General features: G+C 47.4%; 1 protein-coding gene across 2 annotated transcripts in view; it reads left to right on the plus strand.

Annotated features, from left to right (window-relative positions):
• ZMYND11 (zinc finger MYND-type containing 11) overlaps nucleotides 1-16,689 on the plus strand; it is a 1,608,641-nt gene that overhangs the window by 1,262,985 nt on the left and 328,967 nt on the right. For both annotated transcript variants that reach the window (XM_069647993.1, XM_069647994.1), the window contains one exon: nucleotides 8,859-9,066. In XM_069647993.1, coding sequence (XP_069504094.1) covers nucleotides 8,859-9,066 — 208 coding nt within the window. The remainder of the gene's footprint in view (nucleotides 1-8,858; nucleotides 9,067-16,689) is intronic.

Below are 16,689 nucleotides of genomic sequence, written 5' to 3' on the forward strand. Positions count from 1 at the left end.
TACAAATGTCGTTCATGCTGCCTGACTCATACGAAATCCCACCGTCACTTTTCCTGCCCGAGGCATGGCTGCTCTACACCACCACTAACCCGCAGGCCACTGCGTACAAGTCTGCCCTGAGCCTTAGTAAACCATGCTCCGTTAACAAACGGAACAGGGGACTAGCATCTCGTCTAGCTATATGCCGGCAGAACCAACAGACAACCACCCCTCCCTTCACATGGAGGATTACACGCCTCAGCTCTAGAGCCACCGCCCCCATCCCCTCTAGAGCTCAACAACAGCCCTGCATGGCAAAATCCACAGCCCCTGACCCAGTCGTTGCCTGAGCTTTGCAAAAATGCTCTGCACAAGCACACACGTATACCCTCTGTATACAAGAGCATGTTACCCCTAAATACAAAGCTACTGGCTGTATTGGGGGGCGCTAGGGGGCATAGATTATAGTGCCAACCTACAACCTCTAAAGTCTTCCAATCTTAATGGCGTGGCTTGCCTATGTACTATGATGCTTACTGCCAGTAATTGGACTTCCGTCCGCAAATGCACCGTTGCCACTTATAATGGGACTGCCTTATGCCACCAATATTGCCAATGTCCCAAATGTGTGATGCTGCCAATTCTAATGCTGCCCTATGCATTTCTGAGCCCAATACTTTTAACTGTGATACTGCCCTGTGCATTTCTGAGCCCATAGTTCCTAACTGCGATGCTGCCACATGCATTTCTGAGCCTAATGTTCTTAATTGTGATGTTGCCACATGCATTTCTGGGTATTACCCAATTTGATCGATTTCAATTGATCAAATAGTACATCTGGCCGAATTCGGGCAGTACCATTCGATCGATTAACTCACTATTGAACATGTGGAGCGGGGGTTGGGTGGGTGTCCCCCGCTCACCATGTTCGGTATTGATGGCCTTTGGGGGTAGCGGGCGTGTCCCCCACTTCCTGAGGATTGGAGGCAGGGGATGGGGGGGGCAACAAGAGAAAAGCTGACCCAGCGGCATCGGATGCGATTCACAGAAGAGGGATGGAACTGATGCTGCAGGGTCAGAAAGAAAGCAGACATGCAAAAGGTAAGTGGGGGGGATGTATTGGGGGCAGGAGGGGGCATAGATTTGTGAATTTTGACCGCTTCAAAATTGGTTTCACAGCAAAAATGACTATGGTCAATTCTGTCGCGAACAATTATGCCACGGCCAAATCGGAGATCTGCACTTCTGAGCCCAATGTTCTTAATTCTGATGCTGCCACATGCTTCTCTGAGCCCAGTATTATCAATTGCGACGCTGCCACATGCAATCCTCACTATACCCCCTAGATAGCTACCCATGAAATAACCTACACCATCACCACAACAGAAACAGCGTCCACAGAACGTGCCATAGCCTCCGCTATACCAAAACCTTCTACCCATGCTATCCCAGAACACATACCTAACAAACTTACCCCCATTGTTGGCACTAAGTAGATGCCATAACACACCTCAATGGAGAGCTCATCAATGCCAGATCACTCCTTGCCCATGCCCTTGACATTTCTGACCTCATCACCGTCAACAACCTGGACTTCCTAGCAATCACAGAAACTTGGCTGTATCCAGCCACTGGCTGTTCCCTCTCCCTGGCCATCACAGACGGATACACTCTTCAGGAAAAAGAGGAGAGAGTGGTCCGTCCAGGAGAGAGAGGTAGCAAGAGGGATGTCGTTGGAGAGGAGAGCATCCAAAGTGTGACCCGCTCTGTACGTAGAGCCAGAAGGTAAGATAGAGAGGGAGAGAGAATTGCATAGGTTGAAGAAAGGTTGTCCAGAGGATTCGGGAGAGTCCAGATGGATGTTGAGGTCACCCAGCAGGAGATGTTGAGAGGAGGAGGAGAGTAGAGAGGAGGCCAGGTCAGCCCATTCCGAGAGGAAGAGAGTGGACTGTCCTGGTGGCCGATAGAAAGTGACCATAATAAGAAAAGATTTAGGAGAGAGTGAGAGCCTACAGACTAGGCATTCGAATTAGGAGTAGGCCTGAATGTGGATGATGGACACAGGTATCCATTCTGGGAAGATCAGCACCACTCCCCCTCCTGACCCCTTGGGCCTGGGCACAGAGAGGATCTTGTATCCTTCAGGGACGAGTGTGTCAAAGCTTGTGACAGAGCTGTCCTTGAACCATGTCCCTGTGATGGCAAGCACATCTAGATCCATGCGTTCAAGGAGGTTGCAGATGTCAGACAATTGTTTGACAGCAGAGGGAGAGTTAAGCGTGGCAATATGGAGCAGCTAGCCATCGTTGACGATCTTCTGCGGGGGTGCAAGAGAGCCAGAGGGATAGTGGAGGATGGCGGAGGAGCCAAGGACGACAAGGCAGCCGAAACATTGAAGCAAGGCAAGGGCGCCTTTGTAGGTGACGACGGCGAGACTGTGAAGAGGAGGAGGAGGAGGAGGAGGAGGAGGAGGAAGGCACAGCAGGAGTGTTAGGCAAGATTGTATGCAGTACCCTGTGGGAGACTGCACCCGCCTTGTCCTCTTGGCAATAGTTAACCCAACCTTTGGTATAAGCATGCACTACACAAGTTGATAGTGACTGAGCAGCCAGGCTTATCTCAAGAGGGGTCAGTGTGAGCTGTAGGGTTACAACATAGAGATTCATAGTGACAAGTATTCAAATAAACTCTTACACTCAAGGTTTCTTGATTAAATAATTATTTATTAATTTAACAGTCAGTTGAACGAGCCTTCTTTTGAAGGGAGCAATATATGTAACACAAAAATATACTTCAAAAATACACACTCTGTTTCAATAAATCAGTCGATACCCATTTGGGATGGCACACACACTTCCTACATCCTGAGGTGACTTAAATAACTAGCACACTGTGGACATTGATTTATCACTGGCACATTTAGAGCAAACTGAGTTTGGTGTCAAACGGAAAGGTTTAGGGAATAAAACAATGGTTCACAAATATTCTTAAGCAGGTAAGTACTTTTGAACCCCTCAATGCCAAGTAAATTAACCCTTTCCCAGCTACACAAGTTTTAGAATGTGTGACATTTGTTGAGGGATAGTTAAAGCAAAAAGTAAGAGGTTAGAAGAGCCTTTCGGGGAGCCAGGAGAGCGAATGTCAATTGAGCAAAGTCTAGGGGAGCTGAAGCACTTCTTGAAGGTAAGTAAAAGTCTTGCACAATGTTTTAGAAATCTTTGTAGAAAATGAAATCACTTTAGGGCCACAAGCTGGGAGGCTTGTGGGGGACAAAGCTGCACTGCAAAAGAAACCAAGACAAATCTCAACTGAGAGCTATCAAGGCTACACAACAAGAGGTAAGTACCCCTTAGTTTACAGTACCTTAGGTCTGAAGAAATTGGTTCCAGCTGGCTTCTGTTCCAGTTGCAGTATGGCAGATCCTGTTGTTCCTGGGCCTCAGTCGTGGGGACAAGAGAGAGGGCATCTGGGAACTCCTACACTACGTTTTGAAGGTCGGCGGCAGCAATGGGAAAACTTCAGATCAGCAGCACTTTGTGGTTTCAGCTTCTTGCGAATAGCACCACAGCGGTTCTCGGATACCTTATGAACTTTCCTCGCACCTGGGGTCCAGCACTCAGTTGAGGTGGCTCGGGCTTGGTCAGTCCTTTTTCATGGGAGGATGTTCCTGGAGCTCGGGTCCGACTTACAGATGACACACTCGATTCTGGTGTTCCTCTCCCTGGCAATAGCTTCCTGCAGCAGCAATGGAAGTACAGCCAGCTCCGAGAGGATTTCCATGTGAGTTCGTCTTGGGGTCGATTGGTCCCACCAACCCAAGGGGAGAAGTCGTCCATTACAGGGCTTCTCTAGTTGAGGCGTATTTTTACGCTGGTTTCTCCCATTCATTTGCGGCCTAGCTGTCATTCAAACAGCAGGGTGGCTGTCCTCCAAGGACAGCCAGCCAGCCCATCACCTTTGCGTGCATTCCTGTAACCAAGGGGATTAAGCACAGGGAGTTTCGGGCACCTCCCTCACTTCCTGCCCCTGCCGGACATGCTGGAGCCAGCGCCAGGCTTCAGCAGTGAACCCTGACAAAGACAATGCGAACAAAGGGACCAAACCTGGTTTGGCGTGCAGAGAAAATCTCAAGAAGGCACTTTCCAACAAGAAATGCTGAAAAAAGACCGGGCCATTTTGACAAAATGGGCACCCGTGGGTGCTTTACTGCAGCTACAATTGCTGCCTGCGGTAGAAACACACAATGGTAGGAAAAAGTAAACCACTGCCACCAGCCAATAATTGGAGGAAGGGGAACAAATGTTACATGAGAAGCTAGACAAAGGGGATACTAAGTTACCCCTCCAGCACACTATTGTAAGATAGTGTGTGCTTGGTCTAGAAAGTTACAAAATGTAAGTAAAGTCCATTTCACTTCGCTGCTTTTGGAAACAGTAGTTTTACCAAGAGAAGGTATTTAAACCTTTGGGAAATCTGAAAGACTTCCCTGTGCCACTGCACTGAAGGTGCTCTGTGTCACAATGTAAAAAGGTGATGCCTATGGAGTTTGTCAGACACCAAAAACCAAAAGAAACGGAATTCAAATTAAACAAAAATGCATGATAGAGTGGGAAAAAGGTCTCCCTCTCTCCAGGATAAAAATTAAAAGTCTTAAAGTCCAGCAAAAAGAGTTCAGGGTCTCTAAGGTAGAAGGGAATTGTCACATTTCTGCTAATTCTCCCTAACGAGGAGGACAGCATAGCAGGTAAGGGAGTCTGTGCAGAGGAGGAGGAAGGCTCAGCAGGCAAGGTAGCCTGTGCAGAGGAGGAAGGCACAGGGGGAAAGGGTACCTGTGCAGAGGATATGGAAGGCACAGTAGGCAAGGGAACATGTGTGGAGGAGGAAGGCACACTGAGCAAGGGAGCCTGTGCAGCACAGCAGGCAAGGGAGCCTGTCCATGGAGAGAGGTAAGGTTTGAGAGGCGAGGTAGAAGCCTGTCAAAGAGAAGAAGGTAGGGTTGGGTAATTGTTTCCCTGATGTTTACTTCATTGGTAATTGTTGCTAAAGTGTGTCTAGATTTTTTTGGTTGCCTCTGACTATTATTGGAATTGTTTTCTGCCTTTTAAGTAAGGATTAATGCAGTCCCACTGTGAGACTACAACACACTTATCTGCTTGGTATTAGGTAATCCAACTTTTGGTATTGGTCTATACTACAGAAGTTGGTAGTATGACTGAGCAGCCAGGCCTATCTCAAGAGGGATAAATGTGAGCTGTTGAGTTGTACAAATGAAATCCGTAAAAACAAGGAGCCGAGTAGCACTTATCAAGGTTTCAGCTATAAGTAGTTATTTATTTAATTAGCATACATTTTTAAATAAGTGTTATTTAAAAGGGCAATTCAGTGTCATTTCATTTGTAAAAATGGTCAAGAAACAATTAAATTCAACAAAAAACGGCAATTCATGTAACAATGTAAATTTACTTTAAAATCATTTTTCATAATCAGAAGACGTTAGTGGGTAGTGTTTGGATATGCCTGTTACGCAATTCCTACACCCTGAGGTGACTTCAATCACAAGGAGAGTAATGGCATGTGTATATCACACTAGTTATGCTTTTGCAGATTCTGAGGTTGCAGAAAGGAAAGGTTAGGGAAGGAAAAAGGTTAAACAGTTTCTTAGTATAAGGGAGGACAACTAACTCTTCCAATTAAATCTAGGTAAGCCTTTCCCAGCAGTAGCAGTCTACAACAAGCTACCACCTATGACAAACAGTATCAAAATCAATGGACTAGAAGAGTCTTCAGGGAGCCAGGACAGCCAAAGTCAATTGGGACACAGTCTATTGATTTAATGCACTTCTTAAATCAAAGTTGTGATACATTTAGAGAGTTTGTAGAAAAATCTCTTGTAGGGTCACAAGCTGTTAAGCCTGTGAAAAGAGAGTTGGAATCAACTCTAAAAAGATAAGCCACTGAAATTTCCAACTGAGAAAAGCACAGCTAAAAGGCAGTAAGATTTGAAGAAGAGTGGCCAGCTGGATTCTGTTTTGCTACAGCGCTGCCAACTCTTTTTCCTGAGCCTCAGGCTTTGGGACAAGAGGGAGGATGTCTGGAAGGCTCCTGCGGTGGTACTTGGGAGGTCGTCAGCAACTAAGGGTTCTTTTATGTTCAGCGGCGCTTTGCGGGTTCAGCGCTTAGCAAACAGCACCATCTCAGGTCTCGGTTACTGGTTGGGCTTCCTTCACACCTTGAGTCCTGCACTCTCGGGAGGGACTCAGGATCTGGTCGTCCTGCTTCTGGAGGGTCCTTAGGAGACTCCTGGAGCTTCTAGGCAGATTTGTTACCACTTCAGACTTCTCACTGGACTACGATACTCGACCCCTGGTATTAAGTTTCCGAAGCAACGGAGAGGCCCAGCAAGTCGGGAGGTGATGGTCCAGTGGAGTTCGTCTCAGGGTTAGTTGGTCCCACTAACACAAGGCGAGAAGTCGTTCCATCCGGAGCTTATCTGTCAAGGTGAAAAAGGAGTTCAGCACAGCAGCAGGGCTTCATCGGGCAATTCAAAAGGTCCAGGAGGATGCAGCAAGCTTTGTTCAAGGTTTCTTTGTTAGGTGTTTCTCCTAGTGGCCGACTCTATCTCTAGTCCCAAACCCCTTGTCTTTTAAGCAGGTTTCTCCCATTCATGCACAGCCTAGGCTGTCAACCACACAGCATGGTGAAAGCACAGCTTGCCAGCCAATCGGGACTAGTTACTTTCAGGCATTTCTAGAGACAAAGGACAGCAGAGTTTCGGGTCCCTGCCTCACATCCTGTCCTTCCAGACACACTGGAGCCACAGGCGGGCTTCAGGGCTGAAGTCCGACAAAGGCAAGACAAACAAAGGGCTCAAACCTGTCTCAACGCACAGAGTAAACCCCAAGAAAAACCTCACACATCGAAAATGGCTAAAAAACAAGACAGGGGCCATTTTGACAAAATGGTCACCCATGGGTGCTGTACTGCAGCTGAGGGTTCAGCCTGCGGTAGAAAAGCACAATAGTAGGAAAAATTAAACCACTGCCACCAGCCATTTAAAGTAGTGAGGGTAACATAAAAATGGGATAATGTGCTACTAGGTAAGATTGTGTGCGCTGGACCTACAACAAGAAAAGGTCAGTAAAGTAAATTTCACTTTACTATTCTTGGGAACGGTAGTTCACACAAGAAAGGGTATTTGAACCTTGTGAGAAATCTAAAAGGATTTCTCTGTGACACTGCAATGAAGGTGCTGTGTGTCACCATACTAAAAATAGATGCCTGTGGAGTTTCAGACTCCAAAAACAGTGAAAATACAAAATCCAAGTCAGGTCAAAACACATGAGAGAGTGAGAAAAAGGTCTCTCGCTCCAGGGTTAAAATTTAAAAGTCCTAAGTCCAGCAAAAGAGCTGGGGGCTCTAAGGTTGAAGGGAATTAGCACAGAAATGAGAATTCACCCTAACACCACTCCTCTGGAAACTTCATTAATTGCGATATGTGCATTTGTATTTCCATAATACTTACCTGACTGATAGAAATGCTGTGACTTTGTTAGTTGGAACTATGGAATTTAAAAGACTATTTGCTAACTATGTTTTAATGTTTGGTTCCTTTTCTTCTCACCCTTTCTTTATATGTAAAAAAAGAGGGGTGAGGCGCGCACTCCAATTCCTGGCCAATATACTACCTGAAAAAAGAAAAATAATAAATGGTTTAATCCCAAAATGTCCAATTCACTGGGTTAGATCCCAATTGTTGCAAAAACATTCACAGGGTTAGATCCCAATTGTTGCAAAAATATTCAGAGTTAGATCCCTTATGCTGTATTGGTACTGCTGTTCTCCTCTTTCAAATATTCACAGGGTTGGATCCCTTATGCTGCATTTGAGCTGCTGTTCTCCTCCTCCTAGCGCTTTCGTGTCCCAACACTCTTCAGGGAGGCTGTGTTGCCTTTCACTTCAGGTGAATACAATTAAATTGGTAATGCAGTCTAAGAATTATGGGAGCTGTAGTGAAATCATTTGTTCAATTCAGGTGACCAAGGAATGACTCCCCTCCAGGAGCACACATCTTACCCTTAGCAGGAGGAGGGGGGAAAACCATAACTATGATTCTCCACTGTAGAGAAAAATGTCCCCGGTGCTGCAGCCTCTGGAGTCCGGATCTCCACAAATTACATGTAAAAAAAGAGGGGTGAGGCGCGCACTCCAAATCCTGGCCAATATACTACCTGAAAAAAGAAAAAGAATAAATGGGTTAAATCTCAAAGTGTCCATTTCACTGGGTTAGATCCCAATTGTTGCAAAAATGTTCACAGGGTTATGGTTCATTTTTCTTTTGTCACGTATATCTCTGTGTGCCATTGAACTGATACAACTCCTGTGCTTTCCACTTAGTACCTATCTGATTAGAAATGTGATATAAAGAGGAAGTGGAAACACCATTTTGGGGTTGTGCAGTAACCAAGCTTCTAAAGGAACGCACCGCCCCCTCCCTGCCCCCTGATTTCTCGTCTTTAGATGGATATGCTGACCAACAATATTTTTTCTCCTAGTAAATTAATTCTCCTGACGATACTTTTTCGGGACGTTATTACGACTGTGACTGGCTAACTAATTTAGCTTGTTTGGGCAGTAAGGTGCCCTTTAAAAATTAAGAGCTGGTACAGTTGTCCACTTGAATACAAAGTCACTTATGTCACTTATGGGGTTAGGTTGTTTTGTTTTGATGCATGCTGACAAAGATGCCACATTGTTTTAAGGACATGGTAATGTCACTGATACAGCTGTTTCTAACCAGGCATAAAATATGACATAAAGAGCACATGAATTTGTTTAAACCTGTATATTGTAAATCTGATTCGAAAATGCCTTTCTTAAAGGGCTTGGATTCCATCTGAGAACGTTCAGGAAATCACAGTAAATATCCACCAGTTAAATGTAAAACGCAGCATGGGATGGAAAAAAGCATGCGATGAGATGGAACTGCACCAACGGTTCATTCGTGAAGGACGATTCTGGAAGCCCAAAATGGAGGAGAAAGGTCTTGAAGAGGCAGAATCCAGCATCTCCTCAACTTGTAATGAACAGGTGAGAAAAGTGTAGTAAGAACTGAATAATTTGAACATGAGCATCAGCTTGTAAACACCAAACAATGATTGTCTCAATGAATATTACATCATATTTGTTAATGCTCAGTTACCCCACAGGACGCTTGCATAACTGCTCTCGTGCTCTTTAAGCTCTTTTCAAGAATTTGTCTTCTCTGCATAGAATCACACCATTTAAGGTACATATTTAAATCATTGAAGCCTCCTAAAATTATCACAACTTTTTTTTTTTACTACAAGATCAGTTGCACCATGTTTTTCCTAATTTAAATATAAAATTGGTAGTGGTAGTGATATTGTGAAAGGTGTCTCCTTAAGAGGTTGGTTACATTTACACTTGTGCTTAACATCTGCATATCATATCCATGTCCTTTCAAGGTCATGCACAAGTAGTTGGGAATTCATAACTTTTAATCTCGGGTTAATCCATAAACTCCAGCTATTCATCAAGGCCCATAGACATTTTTTTTTTATTAAATCAAATTGTTATTGGCATAAGCATATCGACATTACAATGTGGAAAGAAAACCGGTTACTTCCTCATAATCACGTATATCATTTGTTTATGTGAATTTTCCCCACTCCCACAACTAACCCAAAAGGACCCCTCCCTATCCCCAACAATGTTCAGGCCGGACTATGATTAGCTCTTTTACATTCTCTCCGGAATCTCCTACTCCTTACTTTACCTTTATTCTTGGGGATTCACTGATCCGGGTGGGTGGCCTCAAGTCCAGTTGCTCACAGGGTTCTGACCCTACGCTTCTCCGCCCGCTCGCACAACTCCGCTTTCCAGAGTCAGTTAATGGGGCGCTGCGCCCTATCTCCTTGGCAAAAGAACCGGCTCTTCATCATCTCCCTCTCTCCTCCTACGCCTATATTCAGAGTCATACTTCTCCAAAACCGGCGCCAATTCGATGGCTTTCGTGGGGGACCTATTGTGTACTATTCTCATCAATTTCTCCATCCTGTACAAGTCTAGTACCTTTGCTGCCCATTCCTTTTTACTCTGAAGTGCTTTCCTTTTCCACCCACCCGCTAAGCAGGCCCTCGCCACCAACAAGAGAAAGTGTGGCATATGCGGCAACCTCCTCCAGTTCTCCTCTACTGTTTCAGTTCCGAACAGAATCAATAACGGGTCCATCTCCCTTTCTACCCCATCTAGTTCCCTAATCCAACCCAACACTTCTTTTCAATAGCGCTGCACCTTGACACACTTCCACCACATATGCCAATAGTCTGCTATGAGGCCACAGTATCTCCGACAGTGGGGATCAGAGCCAGGATACATCCTCCCCAGTCTTGCCGGGTCCCACTGCCATCTGTAAAGTAACTTTAACCATGTTGCTTATATTGGCAGGCTATGGCCCAGGCAGAGTTTCCCACCAGGTCTATTTCCCTACCTATGTCTCTCTCCCATCTCCTCTTGAGCGAGCCTAGCTCATCCCCTCTTACCTCTAATAGTGCCCGATACGTTTTGGAGATGAAACCCCTGGTGCCTCTCGCCATGTCAAGTATACGTTCCATGGGTGTCAAGCCTCTTTGCAACTTCTGTTTCCACCCTCCAGACATTAGAGCCCCCTTTAGTTGGAGATATTTAAACACAGAGAGGGTACCCAGCCCTAGGGCCGTTCCAAGTTCAAGTATCCCCAAGAAGTCATCCTTCTTAACCTGTCCTCCTCGCTCCAGCCCCGCCTCAAACCGGTCTTGGAAACGTTTGTGTCCAGGGATAGCATCCCGAATGGGCGGAGCCCAAATATGGCTCAGCGGGGAGGGCCAAGTCGTGACCCCTTTTATACCCTTCTTGTCACTCCAGAGTGTAACGGGCCCAGGATTTTGTGCAAGTGGATCCCTTTTGGCATCGATTTTGCGGGTGCCCACAGCCATTCCCCTAAAGTAACTAGGCGGAAGCAGTAGTTTTCAATACCTACCCACTGCTTATCCTTATCCATATGCAGGTGTGGGACCAGGGCTCTGAGCTGGGCCGCTCTATGATATGTTTGCATCTCAGGCAAACCAACCCCACCCTTTTCCTTCGGCTGGATCAAGAGCTTATAGGCAACCCTCTGTTGTCCCCCCTGCTAGAGAAATCTAAGCATCTTCTTCCTCAGATCATCAAAATGGATTCTCGGTATATCTATTGGAAGTGCTTGATATAAGTACAACATGCGGGGGAGAATCGCCATTTTAAGTGCATTTAATCGCCCGATCCACAAGATAGTTAGCTTTCCCCACTTTTCCATGTCATTCGTTAATTTATGCATGATTGGGGGGGGAGTTACGTTCATATATTTTCTCCAGTTCCCTCAGTATTTGTACCCCCAGGTATTTTATACAATCTCTCTCAATTGGTATCCCCTGCTTGGACCATCTGGTAAACTTATCCGGTGAGCCCTCGCCCAGGGAGAGGACAACCGACTTGTCGATGTTAATCTTAAATCCCAACACCCTCCCATATTCCCTTATAATTCTCAGGGCAGTCTGAAGCAATTCCCCCGTGTCTGCAAGGTACATGAGAACGTCATCTGCGTACATGCTGATCTTATGCATCTGCTGGCACACCTCTATTCCCTTTATCCCCTCCTCCGCCCGTATCTTCTCACCCAGGGGTTGCATGGCCAGGGCAAAGAGCAACAGCGACGGAGGGCAGCCCTGCCTAGTGCCCCTAGACAATCGAAATTCACTGGATAACGTTACATTAACCACCACCTTAGCTGTCAGCCCTGCGTAAATCGCTTTGATTGCTCTGCACATCCCCTCTCCCACCCCTGTGTGTCTCAGGACCCTAAAGAGGAAGGCCCACTCCACCCTATCAAACACCTTCTCTGCATCTAAACTCAGAGTGCCCTCTCTCCAGGGTGATTCCTCACATGTTCCATTAGGTCAAGGGTTTTCCTAATTGCATCTGGGCCTTGCCTTCCCAGAATAAATCCCATTTGGTCGGGATGTATTATCCGGGGCAGTTTATCTTCAAATCTCGTTGCTAAAATGCGGGTCAATATTTTTTCGTCCACATTTAAGAGGGAGATAGGACAATATGACGAACAATATGTCGGATCTCGTCCCTCTTTGGGGATAACGGATATCAGGGCCCTACTAAACGATGCCGGGGCCTCCCCGTATCCATAATGTAATTATATAATTTCATCATGTATGGGGCTAAGACACCTGAGAATGTTTTGTAATACTCAATTGTATAACCATCCTCCCCAGGTGATTTCCCAGCAGGAAGGCGGGATATTGCGTTCTGGTCCTCTTCCTCCGTAATTGGGCTATCCAGGTGGGCAATCTCAGGCGCGGAAAGCCTGTTCATGTGTACATTACTCAAATACTGCCCTATCTACTCTTCTCCTTCCTCTACTTCCGTCGCATACAGTGATTCATAATAGCGCGAAGCCATCGGCTATAGCCTCTGGTGTGCGCCTCACTTCCTCCTCTGTCCCAACATCACCCAGCTGCGCGACCCAACGTTCTGCCCGCTGGACTCGAAGCCTCGATGCCAGAAGTACATCCGCCCTATCTCCTTTCTCATAATATCTCTGCTTCAAGTACCTCAGCTTCCAGGCAGTTTCCGACATCCCCAGGGCTCTTAATTCTGCCCTCTTTACCAAGACCTGCTCTCTAAGCTCCTCTACGTCTCCCCTTCCTACATGCAACTCTACCTCCATCTGTATTATCTCCTCAAGAAGCCTCCTCTCTACCAGGCCCCTCTCTTTTTCATTGCTCCCTCCCTCATTAATATACCCCTCCACGTGGCTTTCCCGGCGTCCCAGACTATCTCCTGACTCACTTCCCCTGTATCATTCAGTGTAAAGTATTCTCTTATATCCTCCTCTATGCTCTCTGAGAAGAGGGGATCTCTCCAAAGTGAGTCATTAAAACGCCATGCCTCCTTGGGTCTTGATAATCCAAACAGCTCAAGAGTTCCTATCATCATATCGTGGTCAGACCAGCCTATGGGTTTAATTGTACTGTACAGGAGCCTTGAACCCTGCTCCTTATTCAAAAGAAGGTATTCAATCCTCGTGTAACTCTTGTGTGGAGAGGAGTAAAATTTGTAACCCTCTTCTCTTGGGTGCATGTACCTCTACATGTCCAACAGGGCATGGCGTTCCATTACGTGTCCTAGATGACCCCATCTATCCTCGCCTTTCCCCACCTCCTCTTCCTTAGTCTTTCTATCCCAGGTTGTGTTCGCCCAAGCATTAAAATCTCCCCCAATGATGTAGAGATCAGCTTCCCGCCCATGTATCTTCTCTAATGCACTCCTTATAAAAGGCTCCTGTCCATGATTAGGGGCATATAATACCGCCAGAAGTATTCGGGCACCCTCAAGCAACCCTTCCAGTATCAACAACCTGCCCGCAAGAAGGGCCGTGGTTACGTTATCCTTAATTCGCAGATGCTTGTGGAAGATAATTGCCACTCCTCCCTTTTTCTCAGGTCCAGAGGTCCAGTGGACCTCCCTTATACCTCCCCCTCTCAACGCCCGTTCCTCTGCCTCCACTAGTCTGGTCTCCGCCAAGAACATGATATCTAAGGATGCCTTCTGGAATTCCCTCACTACCCAAGAGCGCTTTGTAGGGGAATTCAACCCCTTCACATTTAGAGTGCCCACCCTCAGCCCCCTTTTAACCTCAGTCCCCCCCATAGCCAGCTATAACTTTGGCTAATCCCATCTCAGCGCCTGTGTTCAGCATCTCCCCGGGCATAGCCTGTATTGAGTTCGGAGATCCCGGTATAAAATATCGCACTATAGTCCAGTCCGAGCCGGTGGCCAAATTAAACCCCCCACCCAACTTTTTAACTTTAAAAATATGATGAGACGCCCCCTCTGCCACCGAGGGCCACTATGGGGAGGGTGAAACAGCCTCCCTCCAGCCATCATTTCAAGTGTACCTGCGCTAGCCCAGGCCTCATGACCTCTGTGTGAATGTCCTAGTGTATCTTGGCACCATTCACTCTCTTTGCTGATCTGAGCACGCCTGGTCTTTCCCTGGTGACGGGTCACTGAGCTTCAAAAACTTCCACCCTGTCCGGGCCCGCCTCCTCCTCTGCGGGCCAGGTGCGGGTCGTGCAGGTGTCTCACCTGTTTTCGGGTCTGACAGAGCCCTTACTTGATTTCCCCCAGCCGAGGTGAGGTGCTGCAGGGCTTGTTCGGCCACCTCAATTGTTGTTAATCTGTAATCCACCCCCTCAGTCTCAAATTCAAGAGAGAATGGGTACCCCCATCGATAGCGGATTCCTCTTTCACGTAACCAGGACGTGAGCGGCCTACAGCCCCTCCTAGAGAGGTCCTGGTATATAGTGTTCTCAAACTCTATCTCCTGTTGCTGCTTCCCTCTGTTGAGAACCTCTTGTGTGTCTTTGTAGCTCAAGAACCTGGCGACAATAGAGCGGGGACCATTTCCAAAGGGTTTTCCTCACCTATGCGCCCTCTCCAGCTGTACCACTCTGCCCCCTTCCGCCGCAAAGAGCTGATGGATCAACGCTTGGACCTTTTCCTCCACTTGCCTCAGGGTCTCCCTATCCGACTCCTTTAAGCCCAGTATCCGCACGTTGTTTCTCCTCTCCCTGTTTTCGAATTCATCAATTTTGAGTCTCATTTCTTCCTCCCGCAGGTTCAGCTCAGTCATTCTAGCATCCAAGCGCATCCCCACCATGTCTGCGTTAAGCTGGTTTTGTTCCAAATCCTCCACCTTGTACTCCACCGTACGCACTCTTCCCGTCAGCTCCGACAATGAGGACTGGATGTCCCCTCTCAGGGCTTTTATTTCAGCTAGGATGTGACCAATGTCTTCTTTCGTGGAGAACTGTGAAAGGTCGATGCCCGTAGCCATCTCCCTGGCTTGTTATATGCCCCACCTGCGTTGGGGGACACAGTTCTGAGGGGGAAGACCGTTCCCCGCCCTTCGGATCCTCACCCTGGGACTCCGCGTTGAGAGTAGCGCTGTACAATCAGGCTCTACACTGTTGCACCTCCCTTCTCACTCTCTGGTGCCAGGAGTCGTCGGGTGTTTTCTTTACAACATTTCGGCGATATACACCCGGAAAGTCTACAAGCTTGAGAGTCTCAATCTCACGCCATCCAAGCGGTAGGGAAAGGGGGCGTTTTATGTCTCATGCACTGATTTATACCAGTCCCACCACTGTATTCTGCACTGCAGCTGCTAAATACTACATTGTATGCTCCTGTAATCGGAGTCATCAAAGGTACAGTCAATACCACTGCTCTGGGGATCCAGAGAAATTCTTGGTTCTATCCCCTTTGGATCATGGTCCACCGCATCACAATCACCTGGAAGGGAGGGGGGGCAATACGTGCTCAAATCTGCCCGCACACCTCTCCTCCAGCCCGTTCCCCTTAGTGCCCCCAGGTACGCCCCGCGCCAGTCCTGGACCTGGCAAATGCACCTGGAATGGAAACTCCTCGGGAGCTGCTCAGGAGCGCCGCCTGCTCTTCCACACTTCTCCCAGGGCTGGGCCTTCCCTCTGCCGAAGACGAACCCTGCCTCCCAGCAGCTGCGTTCCTCACTAGGCTGGGGGCAATGCATTGCACAGCCAGTCTATGCCCCAGGGCGTTCTGGTCCTTCCGCGCACAGCCAGCAACAGGATCCCTCCGAAGGGGGCGGCCTCTCCCTGAGCCCGGCACGGCCTCATAATGCTTTGTGGAAGTCCGTAGTCACTGTGCCTCTCTCCGTGCGTCTCAACCCCCGACATCCAAGTGTCGCCGCCTGCCGCTCCAAAACCTTTACTTAAGCCGCAGCGTTCACTCCTCACACCAGGCTGTGCAAACCGTCCCCTCACTGGGGAGCCCTGCTCCCAGACCGCCATCACGGCTGGAAGTCCGCCTGCGGATGCTGCAGGCGCTCCGGTGCAGGGGAATGCTGTCTGTAGGGTCGGCTGGTAGGCTTGACTGCTCAATCTCTTCACAAATATGCTCGAGTGAGCGGGAGCCGCAGTTTCACGCAGCCATTTTGTCTCGCGCCCCTTAGTGGTCTCAAGGCCCATAGACATTTTAATCTCCTTAATTCGTAATGGATACGTTCCTCCCACAGGTTGCTCATTGTGCCAAATATTCTCGCACAGGCTGGTTTGGACACTTTTCTCAGTCACATTATTTGTGACGCAACGTATGCCAGAACTGACTTCTTCCGTGCATATATGGAACCCATTGCACCCTCTGACCTCTTTTCCGGGGTTGCAGATGCTGAGTTTTTGAAACAGTCAATTCAATTCTTTTTACATCTTATGGTTCTCCCACTAAGCCACGCTAAAAGCCCTGTAAGCATTGTAGTAGAAAGATGGCGGTCTCCAATCCACACCTTTCCTTTGTGAGGTGCTTTTGACAGGCCTGCAATACGGTGTTGTTTTTAGAGTTTCCTTTTACCAACTTCAGTAGTCTTTATTAACGTTTTGTTGACTTTGTTTCCTAGACTTTTTTTTCTTCAAATTGACTACTTCTGAAGGCCCACTCCAACTGCAACTCATTTATGATGTGCTGCCCATAGTATATTATATGACTAAATGACTGTTGGGTAGAATTTCATTTTTGTGCAATATTCTCCCCACTTTTTGCTTGACTTTTGATCAGTTCTCCTGA

The sequence above is a fragment of the Ambystoma mexicanum genome, chromosome 2q (genome assembly GCF_040938575.1).
Source record: "Ambystoma mexicanum isolate Mex_15411 chromosome 2q, UKY_AmexF1_1, whole genome shotgun sequence".
NCBI lineage: Eukaryota > Metazoa > Chordata > Amphibia > Caudata > Ambystomatidae > Ambystoma > Ambystoma mexicanum.